This window comes from Xenopus laevis, chromosome 7L, assembly GCF_017654675.1.
Source record: "Xenopus laevis strain J_2021 chromosome 7L, Xenopus_laevis_v10.1, whole genome shotgun sequence".
Classification (NCBI taxonomy): domain Eukaryota; kingdom Metazoa; phylum Chordata; class Amphibia; order Anura; family Pipidae; genus Xenopus; species Xenopus laevis.
Window position 1 is genome coordinate 54,080,321 of NC_054383.1, and position 17,675 is coordinate 54,097,995.

At 38.9% G+C, this 17,675-nt stretch overlaps 1 protein-coding gene across 18 annotated transcripts in view; it reads right to left on the reverse strand.

The window, feature by feature from the left end:
- LOC108703993 (zinc finger MIZ domain-containing protein 1) overlaps positions 1-17,675 on the reverse strand; it is a 316,532-nt gene that overhangs the window by 80,293 nt on the left and 218,564 nt on the right. The window contains exons 1-2 of one of the 18 annotated variants that reach the window (XM_041568975.1): positions 9,982-10,149; positions 4,189-4,274 (exon numbers count right to left, since the gene is read on the reverse strand). The exons of 15 other annotated variants lie outside the window; for them this stretch is intronic. In XM_041568975.1, the coding sequence (XP_041424909.1) occupies positions 4,189-4,210 (22 nt within the window). In that variant the 5' untranslated portion in view covers positions 4,211-4,274; positions 9,982-10,149. Of the gene's footprint in view, positions 1-4,188; positions 4,275-9,416; positions 9,912-9,981; positions 10,150-17,675 lie in introns of those variants that run through there. 2 more of the 18 variants (XM_018240341.2, XM_041568976.1) reach the window with 2 other exon arrangements.

The following is a 17,675-nucleotide window of genomic DNA, read 5'->3' on the forward strand; positions in this document are numbered from 1 at the left end:
TACTGCTCCAGACTGCATCCATGTTTAATAGCTATCTAGGGGCTCTAATGCAGTTTAATTGACTAACCTGAACTAGTTGGTCTGTACATGGCCAGCTCTACTGCTGTACTCATTTCATCTTGCATACCTTATTCAATGAAAATTTTCACTATGATTAACAATTCATTTCTAAACTCAAGATATAAAAATATTTGCCTCAGGACACTGAAGTCATTATTATGGTTTATTTCTAAAAAATAATAAAAATCCATCATATTCCACAGTAAAATCCAGAAAAAATAAAAAAAGGGAAGAAAGAAACCACATGCTTGAGAGAGTTTATAAGAAAATACTCAAATTTTACTTCTATAGGGTATGCAATGGAGATCCATTTTTAAATAGTATATCAGCAAATGAGGCAATAAAAGTTCTCCAAAATATATTTTTTAAATTGATATGTGTAAATAATTTTAAATTCATTAAAAAAGTACCATTAATGTATATTGGAAGGAAGTACATTTTTGTTCATTACGCAAAACAACTTTTTTCTCTATTCTTTGGATGGGCATCCCTTTTAAAATAGTAAGCAGCCAAGGATTTTGTTGGTTAACCCTTTCCCTGCCAGCCAATTTGTCCTAAATGCAAACATCTACTGCCAAGCAGTTATTAGACATTTTGTACTCTTTCCCTTTAAGGGCCTTTCCTGTGGGTGGTCTTTTAGTTTATCCAGGAAAACAATAGATTGTTTTTTCAGGACAACCCGAGATATCAAAATATGCTAGAAATTTGGAGTAAATTCCACTTCTGTAAAAAGATATAGGCTTCTGAGTGCCCAATAAAATGAACATATTACAATCACATATATCAAAAAAAATGTTTTTTTAAAAAAAAAACATTGGTGGCAAGGGCCCCCTTATAAGTTAAAAAAAAATTGGGGCCCCAAAAAAAATGTTTTAAAAAAAAGATTGGTGGCAGGGGCCTATAGAATATTAAAATAATACATTGGTGGCCAGGGGATTTAAAAAAAAACACAAACTGGTTGAACTCATGGCTTCAGTACTTCAACTTCGCCTCCTTTGGTGACTTCGGGGTGTTTTCATCGCTTCAGGACTTCAATTTCGGCTGTTTTCGCGACTTCGGGTCTTTTCGGAGCTTCGTGACTTCGGGTCTTTTCGGCGCTTCGGCTTTTTTCGTGTCTTTTCGGTGCATTGGCTTCGGCTTTTCGGCACTTCCGCATTCGGCAACGCAGAGGCAAGACGTATGGCTTGGGCGCTCGTAAGGCGGGCCCGGATCTTTAAAAAATGCAGCGCTGCCGGGCCCCCCTTCATGCCCGGGCCCTCTACGCTTGTCCCCCTTGTCCCCCTTGTCCCCACCTGATGGCGGCCCTGGTCCTCTGAACAGTTTTATGCCTTATATGTATAGGTTTACCTAAGCACGTGGCATATAGGGGCCCCAAAATGAAGGCCCCCTCCATATGGTATGTCATTTCAGGTACTGCAAAATCAACACATTTACATAGTTTGGGGGGGGAGGGCAAAGGTAGAAAAAAGTACGTTCACCCCAGAAAACCATATATTTTCAGAAAGAACACATTTCCCTGAATCCAAATTGGCTATGCACGTCTTTCTACTCCAAAGCACCAAGCTGCAAACCGCTCCTAAATTTGGTGATAAAGGCAGCGGTTTTTACATTTCTGAAAATCTCCTAAAATATTGAAATTTCCCGCATTTATCTTACCAAATTTCTTACATACAACTGGAAAACACCCTAAATATTGACGCCAAGGGTCTACTGAACAGTTTGGTGACCACTAAGCATAGATATACCAAAGCAGCTGGCATGTGCGGACCCCAAATAAAAATAGCACATATGAATTTTCTCGGCTTCCGATTCGCCTTCTATGAACAAACAGCACAAAGATCCCCAAAACCATATATTTTTGGAAAGTACACATTCTGACAAATCCAAAATTGGTAATTATTTCTTTCTGCTCCCATACTGTAAATCTACGCTAAAGGGAGCGGTCTTTCTGACATTTCTGAAAATCGCCTAAAATATTGCTATTGCCCGCATTTATCTCACCCATTTCTCACATACAACTGGAAAACACCATAAATATTAGCCAAGTGTCTACTGAACAGTTTGATGCCCAATATGCATAGATATACCAAAGCAGCTGGCATGTACGGGCCCCAAATAAAAATAGCGCATATGAATTTTCTTGGCTGCCGATTCACCTTCTATGAACAAAGGTCCTTGACTTTATTTTATGTGCCACGAGACCATCCTTGCACAAAGACCCCCCAAAACATATACAACAAATATATTTTTGGAAAGTACACATTCTGATGAATCCAACAAAGATAAAGACGTCTTTCTACACCAAACTACCAAACGGCAAAGCTTTTCTAAACGTAGAGGTTTTTATGACATTTCTGAAAATCTCCTAAAAATGTTGCAGTTTGCCGCATTTATCTCACACAATGTTTTACGAACAAAGAAAAATCAACCTAAATATGGACGTCAGAAATGTGAAAAACATGCATATGAATCTTCACGCTGGCCAACTCAGCTGCTGAAAACAGTACCCCTTATGTGTCATAAGACACAAACTGCAAAAAGAACCCCAGAAAACCATATATTTTTGGAACGTACATATTCTGATGGATCAAACAAGGTAAAATACATCTTTCGATACCAAAGCACCAAACAGCAAAACTATACTAAAGATACATAAGGAACAATAATGCAAGGATAAAATTGCAATAAAACCACAAAAATTGTGTAAAGCAATGAAATAACAAAATAATGATCCAACAGAGTAATTAGTGGCCAAAAAAAGATTATCCAGTTGTCACGTTGCCAAAATAAAAAGGTTTTAGGGGTAAAATAAAACCCCACAAATTGGTTAAATGAAAAAGTAAAAAAATAAAGTGTATAAATGTGTGTACACTTCCAAAAATTGTGTGACAGTGTGTGTGTATATAAGTGCATATATGTGTATATAAATGTAGAAAAAAAAAATGTGTGTGTTAAGAGTGTATAAATGTATGTAAGTGTATTTAAGTGTGTAAAATAAAGGCCACTTACCGTTCCTGGGTGATCTGATGGTTGGAGGGGTCCTGGTGAAGTGTCTCTGCAGAGTGTCGGCAAGCAGGAAGTGCGCGGGCGTCGCAGATCAACGTAGGAACACGAGGTGAGAAGGAGGAAGCAGAGCAGCAAGGCAGACGCACAATCCAATACGTCTGCCTCTTTAAGGTCGCCCCTGCGACAATCCTGTCGTAGGACCAACATGACAGCCCCCCAGCCTCGTTGCCCAGGGGGCTGTCAATGCTGCTAAACTTCTGCAGAGGCGACTAAAGCCGCCGATGCAGAGTACAGCATCTATTACTGCAAGCACGTACGGGGTACGGGCTTGGCAGTTAAAGCCCTTGCCTACCATAATGTACGGCGTATGTGCTTGGCAGGCAAAGGGTTAATTAAGTGATCAAACAGATGTGTGAAAAAATGCTCATTTAGATAAATGCAGCCTAGACACATGGGTCTTTGTCCATTTGAGCTCTGGTGCCCTGTTTTGCCTAAAATGACACTAGCAGAAAGTATGCACAATGGATGCACCATACATCCAAAACACAATGGGGCTCATTTATAAACACTGGGCAAATTTGCACCTGGGCAGTAACACATAGCAACCAATCAGTGATTAGCTTTTTTCAGCCAGCTGTAACAAAGTAACATAGCTTGCAATAAAGACTTTTTGCCTCTTCTAGTGAAGTGCCACCCTTTCTTTTGGCATTGTTCGAGTTAAGCGGTGGGGACGCTGCGGGCTGAGCACACCTGAAGAGGTTTTTTGGAGCTGCTACAGGAGGGGGATGCTGAGCGGTCTCATAGGAGAGAGAGAGTAACATAGTAAGTTAGGTTGAAAAAAGACACACATCCATCAAGTTGAACCTTTTAACTTTTTTTAACCTGCCTGTCAGTTGTAGGTTGAACACTGAAAGCAATCATCTGATTGGTTGCCATGGGTTATGACAAATTATATATCGTTTACGTTTGACACATAGGCATCCATAAGACCGCAGTGTGTCTGCAATTGGAATGTGGACAAGTGTGTGCTATAAAGGGCAGGAAACTATTTTAAAGGGAACAACTAATTATGTATACCAGTGGTTTTTAACAGTTAGCCAGAATTCGAACTACTTTGCATACCTACGTTTGATATTTGAAGCATTGGTAAAGTCAGTGTACACCTCAAAATAGGAGACGATAAACTGCATTTAGGTCAGTGAAATGTCCTAAGGATTAGATAAAGGAAAGTAATTTAAGGAAAAGGCAATATTTAGATGAAGTGGTTAAGCCACCAAACTTCATTGATATGCCAATTTGTGACACAGTAGAAACGCATGTGAACAGGCTCTATTCAAGAACAGACACTTAAAGGGCCACATTTCTATGGGACAATAATCTCATCACAGTGGGAAAACACAGAGCCGCAGGAGCTGTTTTACCAGGGTATGCACAATATTGTGTGGGGGAGGGCAGGGAAAAATATCCCACTCTGAACAAAATAGCTATGGTCAAGTGATGCTGTACAATCTCCAAGCTGGGCACACAGAATGCCCCCATGATCTACCAAGATTTAATCATGATTTGATCATTTCAGCATCACAATAAATAAGCCAATGCTCCGACAACTTTTACCAAGGTTTAAATAACAGTAAAATATAGGGATAGTCCTAGAGAATGTGCTAAATAGAACATCAATTGGGTAACAGATGGGTGTGTCCAGTCTCCAAGGTACTAAGCAGCACCAAATGTATATATGGACACTCGTCCACAATCTCAGAAGTATATGTAATTAAGGGGGTCTAGTGTGCTGATTGCTGGTATGTTACTTCCTAGGTTCCTCTATGAAAAATAGGCTGTGCATAGAAGGATTGCCTTAATTGGAACGTTCGTTGTTCCCCGAGTTAACTGTGGAAGTGTTGTTTGCCGGTTCCAGGTGGTTGATGAGAGTCGCAAACTGCGTCCCTGATTTTCAGCTCGGTAAATTTAACCACCCGCGGGGCCTTGAACAAAGTTCCAGCGGTACTGCACTATTGAAGCTTTTACTTTTGGGTTTAAGGAATAACCGACGTTTTCTCAACTCTATGCAGTAAAGACTCCCACGATAAGTACACTATCCTGAGTTAATCTTGTGAGTAGATCCATTATTATTCTTCATCCCTGAAAAAAGTTTAATACACTATATAGCCTATTTTTCCATCTAGGAACCTAGGAAGTAACGTACCAGCAATCAGCGCAACAAACCCCTTAATTACATAAATAGAACATCAGCCTGGTATTCATCATTGTGAACTTAACTTGCCAGTTGTCTGCAATTTACAAGCTACAATCTAGAACTGCAGAGAACCAGAGCATCATTACTTGTTTTGTGGTACACATTCTAGTTTTTAGACAACAACCCTACTATCCAACAAGCAATCTTTAAATGAATGGGCATGCTGAAATGTTTACAATTTTGGATAGGGGTCGCGAATACTGAAGAAAAGCAGTTCCTTATGCCTTATGATGAGAGATCTAAAAATGAATACAATATGGGGCAAAACAATGAAGAGCAGGGAAAGAATCAGAGATAGAGACATTCACCTGAAGAAATTCTAAAATATATGTTACACTAGAAGAATTTATATTCTATAATGTACAGTCATTAAAAAATATGAAAGCTTTTTGAGCAACCACAAATACAACTGCTCTGATAAATCAGCATTATGAGAGATGTGTATTCTAACAATCTGGTAGTTTATCTGCGTAAAGTCAATAAAGCATGAAGAACAGATGGGGATATAGAGAGCAAGGGCTGTCATCAATGTTTGCAGCCCTGGGCCCTTTCACAATCTTTAAAGCTACACATCTTCACAGACTATATAATATAGAGTTAATTTAGCAGTTGTAAATTAAGTATCCAGGTTATATTGTTAAGAAAATTAGTGACAATGCTTGGGACCTTCGGCTCCCAAATAGGGATTATTTTCATAATATTGAGCACCACGCTCTAACTATGGCAACATGTTGCTCATCAACCCTTTTTATGTTGCTCCCAGTGGCCTCAACACAGATGCTTATTTTATTGTTGCTTTGCTTCCCAACTCTTTTTAAATCTGAATGGGAATGTGTAAAATAAAAAAGTTGGGGACCCCACTCAAAGGGTAGAGGCACACAATGTTCTTTGGGGGAGATTAGTCGCCCAGCGACAAATCGCTTCTTCTTGGTGTGACTAATCTCTCCGCAATGCCTTCCCACCGGCTAGAATCTAAATCGCATGGCACTCAGAGCACTTTGTTTTCCGAATTCGCCCAAAGTTTCCTTGTGAGGCAACGTCAGGCAACTTCGGAAAACTAAGTGCTACAAGTGCCATCCCGCTGGCGATTTTGATTGTAGCTGGCGGGAAGGCAGTTCAGGAGATTAGTTGCCCAAAGTAGAGACGATTTGTGCCAGATGACTAATCTCCCCAAATATCCACGTGTGTCACTGCCCTAAGGCTTCAAAAACATTTTAACACTAAATAAAATAAATAGGATTGTGTTGCTATCACCTATCTGATCTTGGTTAACATCAATACAAGGTACAGCCTCATTATTACGCAAATTAGTGAAACGTTAAGAGTTGTTGGTTTCAAAAGGACACCATTGCAAATAGCATTGTGGTATTTTGAAGCTTTTTGCTAACAGATATGTAGAAAATGAATCTCATGACAGTGCTTGCAAATTACAAGATAATATGTGGAAATCTTCTTTGTCACAGTGACTTTCTCTTTAGCATTAATCTAATCATTTTTGAGCAACTGCAAATATTAAGGCCAACAAAGGCCAAAAAAAACTCATACTTATGTGAGTTTACCATTCAACTGAATAAAAGCTGTGGAAGGAGATCACAAGTGTGTTTAGCTTGTTCAGTTAAATATGTATACCCAAACACATGAGCAGATCGATAGGTTTGTGAATTATTGACTCTAATATTAGACTTCATCTCCCTTTGAGTACCATGCTTTTGGGACCAAATAAGCCAAGTTCATGTTGGTATAAATTAGACAAAAATGTGTGTGTTATACAGCCATCAGCTAAACAGATGAACGCCTCTACCTGCTGATTCATTCATTCAGCAGCCACCAGAGTTTCTGGATCAGTATGTAGAACCATATATCCATTAGGCTTATAATTTCACTGTGTTTCCTAGGTCTACTGCCTGTTTGAAACACATCAAAGCTGCCATTAAAAGTCAGTGAGGGTGACACTGAACTTTAAAATAACTGTCAAAATAATTTACATGGCAATAATGAAAGGAGGAGCTACATAGGTTGCAATATCTAGAGGGCCCACTATTAGACAACTTTTGCAGTTTGTTAGGCCAATGAGCCTGATCTCTACCTACAAGTCACTTGTTGCATGAAAACTTTATATATTTGTGATAATCAAACCAAAGTAGCTACATCATTTGTCTGACACATCAAATCTGATTTAAAAAATGCATGTGACTCCCTTTTTCATATTGATATATGCTAGATAACAGAACAACAGACCAACATCAAACAAATTGAAATCATTCTGACATCAACCCATTAAACATTTTTTTGTGGTTTTAAGGTCATTTGCAGACATGTAAGTGGAGCAATATTTAATAAACAAACAGAAAAAAACTACCTTACTAAGAGACTGTTTGCCTCCTTTAATCTGACTATAAACAGGACCATATGGACTGTTAACTTAATAACACTTAAGTCCTACTATCTGTGTGGGGCCAAAATAATAGCCTTAACAACTGATATTTGATCTGAGCCTAGGTGTCTGAGATCTGCAAATTAGGTTTTGGATTCGGTTAAGAATCCGGGTGAATCTTTCATGAAGGATTTGGGGATTCTGCTGAATGCCAAATAGTGGATTCGGTGTGTCTCTAGTTATCTCTAAACTTCTCTAATATCAGTAAGAGTGATTTTTTATGGTTACCCTAAGGGCTAGTCCACACGGGGAGATAGCGACGCGTTTGCGGTCGCGGCGACAAAGCGCCGCGACAGTCGCCGAGACCGGCGCAGGCGACAGTTTTGTATGGGCGCCTATGTAAAAACGCCTGTGCTAACCACACGAGGCGATGCGCTTTTCAACAGTCGCCTGAAAAAGCCTGGCGAGGCATTTTCAGGCGACTGTTGAAAAGCGCATCGCCTCGTGTGGTTAGCACAGGCGTTTTTACATAGGCGCCCATACAAAACTGTCGCCTGCGCCGGTCGCGGCGACTGTCGCGGCGCTTTGTCGCCGCGACCGCAAACGCGTCGCTATCTCCCCGTGTGGACTAGCCCTAAAACCATTTTTAAGTAGTAACTTAAAACATAAAATTATCCACATGCACTGCCTGTTTCTACCATGTTACACATTCACAAAACCAAAATGTTTTTTTCTATTAATCAGTTTATCTTTAGAAACAAAAAAGTAATTCAAGAAAGCAAATATTGTACCAGACAGAAGTGTGCTCCTGAAAGTGCTACTCTGTTCTATAAAAATATGCATGGTTTTACTCTGTTGTAAGTATATACAACTGACAATAGGAAATGGCCTGTGTATGTCAATGCCAATCTGTTTTGTCCCCTAAATACCATGTCTCTGGCCACTTTGAAAACCGCACAGTTGGACCAAAACTGAACAGGAGCTTGTGCCACCAATTTACATCAACGAGGACAGTAAGCTACCCACATGCACCTTAAATAACTGCACAGAAATAATATCCATCTTTAGACAGCAGTGAAAGCTTATCTTACACAAAAACAAACACGGGTTTTCACTAAGAACAGAAAGGTTTATAGACACAGGCACAATATACCAAGTAGTGCCAGAATCCACTGATATATATATATATATATATATATATATATATATATTATATAGGTTCTGCAAAATTGGTAAACACAATTGCACATGAGATGGCTGCTTTCCTTAAGGAATACAGTTATTTTTCACAAATTTTTCACGTACACAAGGAGATAAGAACATACAGCCCCACTGTATATTCACTTACATTCCAATGCAGCATTATACAAAAAGTGTGCAAGACAAGATCTAAATCGTTGTTTTACAGAATTAAGAGAAAGGAAATCACTGATACAATATGTCCACTACTGTGAAGAGTCATCAGGGATCCCACATTGTGTACCTGGAAGCTCATACATTTAACCCTTTCATTACTGTAAAGGCTTATCAAGCTTTGTAGTCCCTTTAGTGGTAAAGGGTTTTGATCTGCCTTTCAGAAATCCTTATTTTCCCATGCAGCACATCCTTTTACCCACAATGCTCCATTTCAAAGGCATATAGTCTATACAAAACAGATTCAAAAGGCTGCTCTCCCCCTTACTCCCTCCTCCTTCCTTACCCCCCTAGAAGAAAGCTACTTACCCACAAGTTTATTCAAACCAGCACTGTGGCCCTTCCTCCCCCCACCTTTTTGCTCCTCCTGTGTTCCCTTCTCACTCACTCTCTCTCTTCTGTTGCAGAGCGAGACCACATATGTCTCAAAGCACTTCTAGGCAATGCAGACTCCCAGTGCAGAACAAAAGACAGGCTCAAGTCTTTAATTTCAGCAAAAGACAGTCAGTAGTTACCCTCATGCTGTCTCTCTCCCTCCCCTCTAAGGACACCCTGCTCAGTTTCTCGCTCTTCTGCCTGTCCAGCTACTGCACAACACTCATCAATTATTAATTGCTTGTCTCCAGATTTCCAGGCAAAACCAATAACAGATGGGCTCCCTGCTAATGGCTCACTTTGTACCAGCCAACTGGCTGTGTGTATTTCCAGCCTCAAGAGACAATGAGGAGAATCAGGTTAAGCCTCCCAACTTCACACATGCCCAAGCAGACACAATGTATTCTCCCAGTGCAGCACTGCAGTCTGATACCTGCTCAAAAACCCATCAGCGAAGCTGGGGAAGGAAGACAGATCTGAAAGGGGTTTAGTGTCTCACCTCAGCACCATGCGGCAGGATTATTCAAGCTTTTCCTTTCCTCCCTCTGTGTCTAGAGAGCTTGCTGTTTGCTGTTACACACACACACCCCACACAGAAACCATTCACACACACACATTCACACTCAAGCAGCCTCAGTCATTTGCCAGAAGGCAGAGAAGAGAGACAGAGGGGGGGGGGTAGTGGGAGAGAAAGGGAGGAAGGAAAAAAAACCAAGCAGCTCAGGTTACAAAACTTACACAGAGGGGAGGTGCTAAACACTATCCTTTAACCCATTCATAGACAGTGGGCATAAAGAGGTGTGTGGCATTTAACCAACTGGCTGAGAACAGCTTTCTTGTCTGACGTCGCAGGGAATATGTCAGCAGAGATGCCAATACGGGTTTATTCAAGAGATTTGAGAAATACAAATCTCTACTAACCTCTGCCCCCACATATCCTCCCAATCTCAGGATATACCTAACTACACAGGCAGTAACGGAACAAGTAGCTCCCTGGCCCAGGCTGTGCATCCCCACCACCTCCGGATGCATTTTTTCTAGAAGCTTTGTGCCGGCGCAAGTGTCCGACGGGACCTGAGGGGTGTGGGCCCGGGTGCAATCGCACCCCACTTAGTTCCACCCCTGGTTACACAGGTGATGACATAGATACATTCAATACACATTGCACTGGGTGACCCAAAGTCATTATAACATGACATGGAGCCGCTTAAGCTTCACACTGTTACCTTGGACATTTTAAAGAAAAAAATGCTTACCATATGAACTCCACTGAAAGGTTTTAATTACATAAAGGCATGTGTGCCTTTTTTTTTATGTTTTGCTTGTTTTAAAAAAAATCCAGTCACCAAAAACACTACACTATACGAGAATAGCATGTTGTTGTGATCAGTATGTTGTAATGTCTGCATATTGATTATATCTCATCTCTAGCCTAAAAAGGGATGCATGGTTAATCCTTCACAAATACTAATGATTCTTTGATGGGTCCCCTCCTTAAAGGAACAGTAACAACAAAAACTGGAAGTCTATCAAAGTAATTAAAATATAATGTACTGTTGCTCTGCACTGGTAAAATGGGTGTGTTTGCTTCAGAAAGACTACTATAGTTTATATAAACAAGCTAATGTGTAGCCATGGGGGCAGCCATTCAAGCTGGAAAAAAGGAGTAAAGGCACAGGTTAATTAGCAGATAATAGATAAAATACCATTGTATTGGACAGGGCTTATCTGTTAATGATAATTACTATAAAAACATACATTTTTTGGTGCTACTGTTCCTTTAACTAGGTTGCAGTGGAAAAAAACAAACATAAAAACAGCATACCACTTTAAGTTTCTCTTTACTAAGGAACCACAACACATAGTGATTGCATTATGCATTTTGTTTTCCACACTACAAATTGAAGTGGACCAGTTGCACTGATTTCAATGAGCTATGCTACACAAGTCCTACAACAGATTCAGATCTTATCAGTCTGGAGATTTGTTGCTTGTGCAAATTTCATAGTGAGAATAAATTATACCTAATAGGATTAGCCGTAAACAAAAGTAATTTGTCTGAGCTTTATCCTCATTAAGAAAATACAAATTAAAGGTTTAAGGCTAGGGCCAGTCTGGGCAGAAATCAGCAGGCAGATTTCAGGGCCTGATTTCTAATAGAATCCTCTTATCTGTTTGCATCCGGAAGCCTTGTGTTGGATCCAGAGTGAACACACGCGGATTTCAGCAAAGAAATGCAAGACTTTGCATTTCAAGTGTCTGGCCCTAGCCTAATTGATGTTAGAAATTATAAAAAAATGAGAAACAAAAAAGGATGTAGAAGCTTTGTAGCTGAAAATGTACCCTAGCAATTCCTCTGGACATTTTATCCATGAACTGTTTACTACCCACTCAAAATAGGATCTAGATTATATGGTAAAAAAATACTAATGTGCCGTCTATGGCTTTGGGTTACTTCTTGATCTAGGCCACTCTATCTGTATGTCACATGGCAAGATCAAAAGGACCTTGGCGCTGAAAAAGTTTGAAGAAATAGCATCACCAAATAATTTTTGCTTTCTACTAAACACAATTATTTTTACACAAAAAAAGTGTTATTTTATCAGTTCAGATTTAATATATCTATCTAAACTGTTTACTTTGCTTTATCTCTTTCATGTTCATTGTTAAACAGCTATAGTCATCCCAAGCAGCAGTGCAGTAAATGTTAATTAGCACTTCATAAAAAGGGTAATTGATCCTCTTTTGTCTTGTGGGACGCTGGCTCAGATCCTGAGGGTTTATCTAGAATCCTGGCCATAGCACAAGGCCGGGCTTCTATTGTTTACCATAATAATAGAAATGGCACAGGAAATAGATACCACCATGTAAGCATAAAAATGCAAGCAACTTTGCCAGCATTTTCCTTTAAACAGTTGTTTACATGCAGTTTTCTGATAAAATAGAGACATTTTATTTTGGTTACAATAAGTGGAAAATGGCCCCATTGATTTTAATGGGATATGACACAAATAATTTGGAATAGTTTGTAGTATCTTACTCTTGTACCTCAATACTAAAGGCTAAAAATAAATTCATTGTTTGTTTAAATATTGTCTGGCCAAAATAAAAATTAAGTAACTATATTCTTATTCTGATGCATGCAGCTACAAGTTACCCATGTAGCACAGGCTTACAATCCAATTACTAATTCTACCCAACAGGTATAGTGTGGTCAGTAGCATAGTATCTAATAAGATTTCCAATACCGGTATATGTTTATGAAAAAAAATGTCTTATTCCATGGAGGGCCCTGGTAACTTTTTATTATGCTGACCAACTGCAAGTTGGCCTGTTTTTCTAGTCATTGTAACAGGCCATGAAATAAAAACTTTGGCTAGAAGCACAGCTAATGATAACAAAACAGTACCGTACATTCGCTCTGAGGCAATGGGATATTTAAACTGCCTTTCTATGGTCTATGACCTCAATGTCTCAGCAGTAGAAATGGATTCAAAATAATTTCAACACCATACAAATAAGGTTTTCATGCATAGAAACATTTGTTTCTAACACTATTTATTTGAATTTAAGAGATTTCTGGCACACATCAGAAATAACATCCAATTAGATCCCATTAGGTCCCCTGCCAGCTTCAGTGTGAAAACTGAACTGGGACCTGAATCCTGGAATGGATAGTAACTTTAAAACAGAAATTACTTTCAAAGGAAACAACAGGTTTTTAAGTTTGTGAGAAGATTACACAGTAGCAACCATTTAGGCCTAGCAGAGTCATCTAAAGAAGAGGGGGCCCCATCCAGGCCCTCTTTTAGCTTGACATAAATAATTTGGAGCACATTATTAAATGTAATTACCCCCCCCCCAAAAAAAAGATTTATTTTTTTTTGCCAACTCAACAGAAGCAGAAGCCATGTGCCTTCACACAAACTTTGTTTAACTGACATTCTGCAAATCTGACCTGTTTTGGTTAAAAATAGCTCCCTCTAGTGCTGAACTGGAAGAACTATGGGTTGGCTACATTACAATTTGCACAGATTTTCTGTATAATGGAGGGCCACAAACTTCATAACTGCAGTGTTATAAGCATGCACATGTATTTGTTTCCATTTGCAAAATGCCAAACTAAATAAGCTCACACCATAAAGCAGGGGTACAATGAGGGACATGACCACATAATTCACAGACATACTTTCTAACTCACTTAAATTATTAATGAATAGGATTTTTAACATCAAATCTTACTTTGTTTTAATAAATTTATATGAGTGACTGCACATTATTGGATTTGCCGTCTCTATTATTTTCAGCCATTCCATTACCTGTTTGTTTTCCATATTTTGTAAAGCTCAGTCCAGACATTTTTGCCATGATAATATTACCAGTTTATAAATAAAAACAGCAAACAAATGCTTATTTCTTATAATGGAAAGCCAACTAGTATATTATACACAAATCTCTGCATCAACCTATTGAAAGGAGTTCAGATGCAAATAGGAATGTACTTTTTTAAAGGAGAAGGCAATTGAATTAGGTTCTCTGCAACTTCCTAGTGTGTCTTGCCATAGCAGATAGTCTACTAGACAAGAAGTGAAATGTGCAAAAGAAAATGGCATAATGCTTAAACTAACACTAACAATTTAAAGTCAGTTTTACAGTTAATTTTAAGCAGAACTGGTTACATATGGGTTTAGCATTTAAATAGGTGGTTCCCTTCACATTTAAGTTAACTTTAAGTATGTTATATAATAGCCAATTCTAAGCAATGTTTCATTGGCCTTCATTATTTTTTTTTTTTTTTTTTTTTTTTTTTTAGTATTCTAATTATTTGCCTTCTTTTTCTGACGCTTTCCAGCTTTTAAATTGGGGGCACTGACCCCATCTAAAAACAAATGCTCTGTAAGTCTACAAATGTATTGCTACTTTTTATTACTCATCTTTCTATTCAAGCCCTCTCCTATTCATATTTTAATCTATTATTCAAATCAATGCATGGTTGCTAGGGTCATTTGGACCCTAGCAACCAGATTTCTGAAATTGCAAACTGGAGAGCTGCTGAATAAATAGCTAAATAACTAAACACACATAATAAAAAATGAAAACCAATTGCAAATTTTCTCAAAATATCACTCTATACAGGTGAACAACCCATTTAAAGTAACACAGCCAATGACTGTTCTGCCAATCTGTGGACACTGCACAACACAAAATTGGGTGATATAATTGTACTGATCTGATCTGTTAGTCAATCAGTTATCGCTTAAGAAGTAAACCTCTTTCCTCTTCCCTGTCATGGCTTTGCTGATGACAACATATTTATAGCAGTGGTATTTCATCAAATGATCTGCCATTCTTAGACATTAGTAAACCAGTACTCCAGTGCAACAAATTACAAGTTACCATTTAATGTTCTAGTGTAGTTAGAATACTGAACATTTTGTAATGGTTTCCAGACCAAGAAAGTATTGCTACACAGCCACCAAATGTTACTCAGAATATTACTGTATATTATGGATTGTACCTTTAAATGAAACAGCATTCAAAATACATTTTGTAATTTAACCACTTTCCTTGTATAGTTGGTAAAGTCTATTGCACCTATGCATCTAACTGCTGGATTTTATGAAGTTGCTTTTTGATCTGTGCCATGCCGTATGTTGTCTGGCACACAGCACATCAAGATCAATGAATCCTGGCAGGCAAGGAGTTAATACCAGTTCAGTGAACATGTATCAAGTAAACAGAACATGAGCACGGTTTGATGCTGATGAGTGTATGCAAGGCATATTCCTCTGTTCTTATTATAAGGCCTTGTAATAATGTAGAACTCGCCATCCTGTGCCCTACAGCTAATTGCAGCAGAAACAAATCAATGATGCTAGGAGCTCAACATACTGTACTTTTGTTCTGAGAATCCACATATCACTTTAATCCCACAAAGTGTCATCATAGAAATCTGTATTAGTGTATATTTCAGTAGAGAGGCCAGATACCCATGTAGAAAGTTGAAAGAAAATTATTGCATAAATATAATTCTCTCTTTCATATATAGGTTTGATTATTTAATTCACAGCAGTCATTTAGTTCTGCCCTCTGTGACAGACCATTAAGGTACATCATTATAACATTTTTAGACCATCACAAATTGTAAATACAATGCATACACGTAAAAACACCATCCTCTGCCATTAAAAACATTACATACAATACAGACTGTCAAATAAAAGGCATAACAAGAACAATGAAGAACAGAGCAGTTGAATGACTAATAAATAAATTAAAACTGTTTTGTATGGCGGTAAACTGTCAATGGAGATGCAAGTGCCCAGGTTATCTAGAACATGCACAGAACCTTCTAACCAATTTCCCTCAGCAGACAAGGAAGGATTCCAACAGCAGAGTTAAAAAGAATCAAGCAATAGATCATGGCCTAAACACAGCTGTCTCTGTTGAATGAGTAATTTGCTGGATCCCACACTCACTCACAGGGTTAGGTTAGACCTTTAAAAGATTTATAGCTCAAATATGGCCCCATGCCTCCATGCCTCCCCCACCAAGCATTTAAGTCAGATGGCTGAGGACATTGTACACCTTATGCTTTTGCATGGAATCCCATTTTGCACAGAAAACAGAGATAGAGTAAAGAGGGGGTGGGGAATCGGAACAATTGAGGGAGGAAAATGATGGAAGGGGGAGAGATGAATGGATAGACCAGGAGGGAAGGGGGGAGATAAAGGATGATCTAGGATTCAAGGAGAAATAGGAAGGTGGGGGGGGCTAGAAGGTGTAACGCGAGAGCATGCTGGTATATCTTCATGAACAAGATACTGAAGCATCACCCAGAAAACACCACTCATAATTGTTGTTATCATTTTAGTCTTAATTTCTAGGGAAAGCAAAAATAACTAGTACAGTGATTTTTCTAAGAGTTCCTTGGCACCATTTTTGATCAAAGCCCTTCGGTGACAGGAGGAAATAGTGACCCAGTGTGAGATGCCAGCTCTACTTGCACAACATAACCATGGCAACCATTCTCTGCATTTGATGTGCAGGCTAACCAGAAAATAAAGAAAATTCATGTGAATCTATTTTCAAACATGCACATAGACTGTGCTCCCATCCAATCCATACCTAACCCTTTCCCTTCCAGAGCAGCACATAACAACACAGGCATCTGAATGCAATCTGCAAATACAGGGTCTTTTCTAACACTAAACACAGTGGGGGTCATTTATCAATGCTGGGCAAATTTGCCCATGGGCAGTAATCAATGGCAACCATTCAGATGCATTCATTGTTTTACTTGCAGCTGGTTTCAAAAAGCTAATCACTGATTGGCTGCTATAGGATACTGCCCAAGGGCAAATTTGCCTAGTGTTGATAAATGAGCCCCAGTAAGCCAGTAGGAGACATTTTTCCCTCAGATTATTTTTCAGGTAAAACACACAGTAAAAATCTTAAATGTTTTCACTAATTAAATAAATTTATTTTAAAGAATTTATTTTAAAAGTACAAATACTGGTAACTCTCTTAGATGTTATACCATGATAATATTACTATTATGGCTTTTGAGAAAACACAAGAATACCAGTTTTTTATGGGTTCTGAGTGAGAATGACACACATGAAAACATTGGCAGGTGCCTGAAGAAGTGAAGTATAGTTGGTGGGGGCCCTCAACAGAGTTTCTGAGCTGACTTCACCATCTCCAACAACAGCTCATTGAGACACCCACCTTGTTCCAAGCAGAAAACACAGGGTGCAGTGTTGTCCAGAAGGACCTGTACCAGTGGGATAGGCGCCTAGGCAGCCAGAACCTGCAGCAAGTAAAGATCCTGCCACACCTCCTGGGAGCCAGCCCATGGTTACATCCCTGCTGCACAAGTGTGATCTAGTTAGCACGGAATTCCTGTGGGTGTTAGTAAATCCTCCAGGTAACTCAACTGTGTTTTTTCTTTTTGTAAACACATTTTTTTGGTCTCCAGAAACCAAGTAATTCAGCAGATGGGGGGGGGGGTGTATTTATAATCTTAATAAAAAGATCTGCACTCAATTATGTGCAAAATTCAAAGTTCTTTTATTGTGTACATAAATCCGACGTTTCGGCCCCCATTGGGGCCTTTTTCCAGGAAAAAAAGGCCCTAATGGGGGTCAAAACGTCGGATTTATGTACACAATAAAAGAACTTTGAATTTTG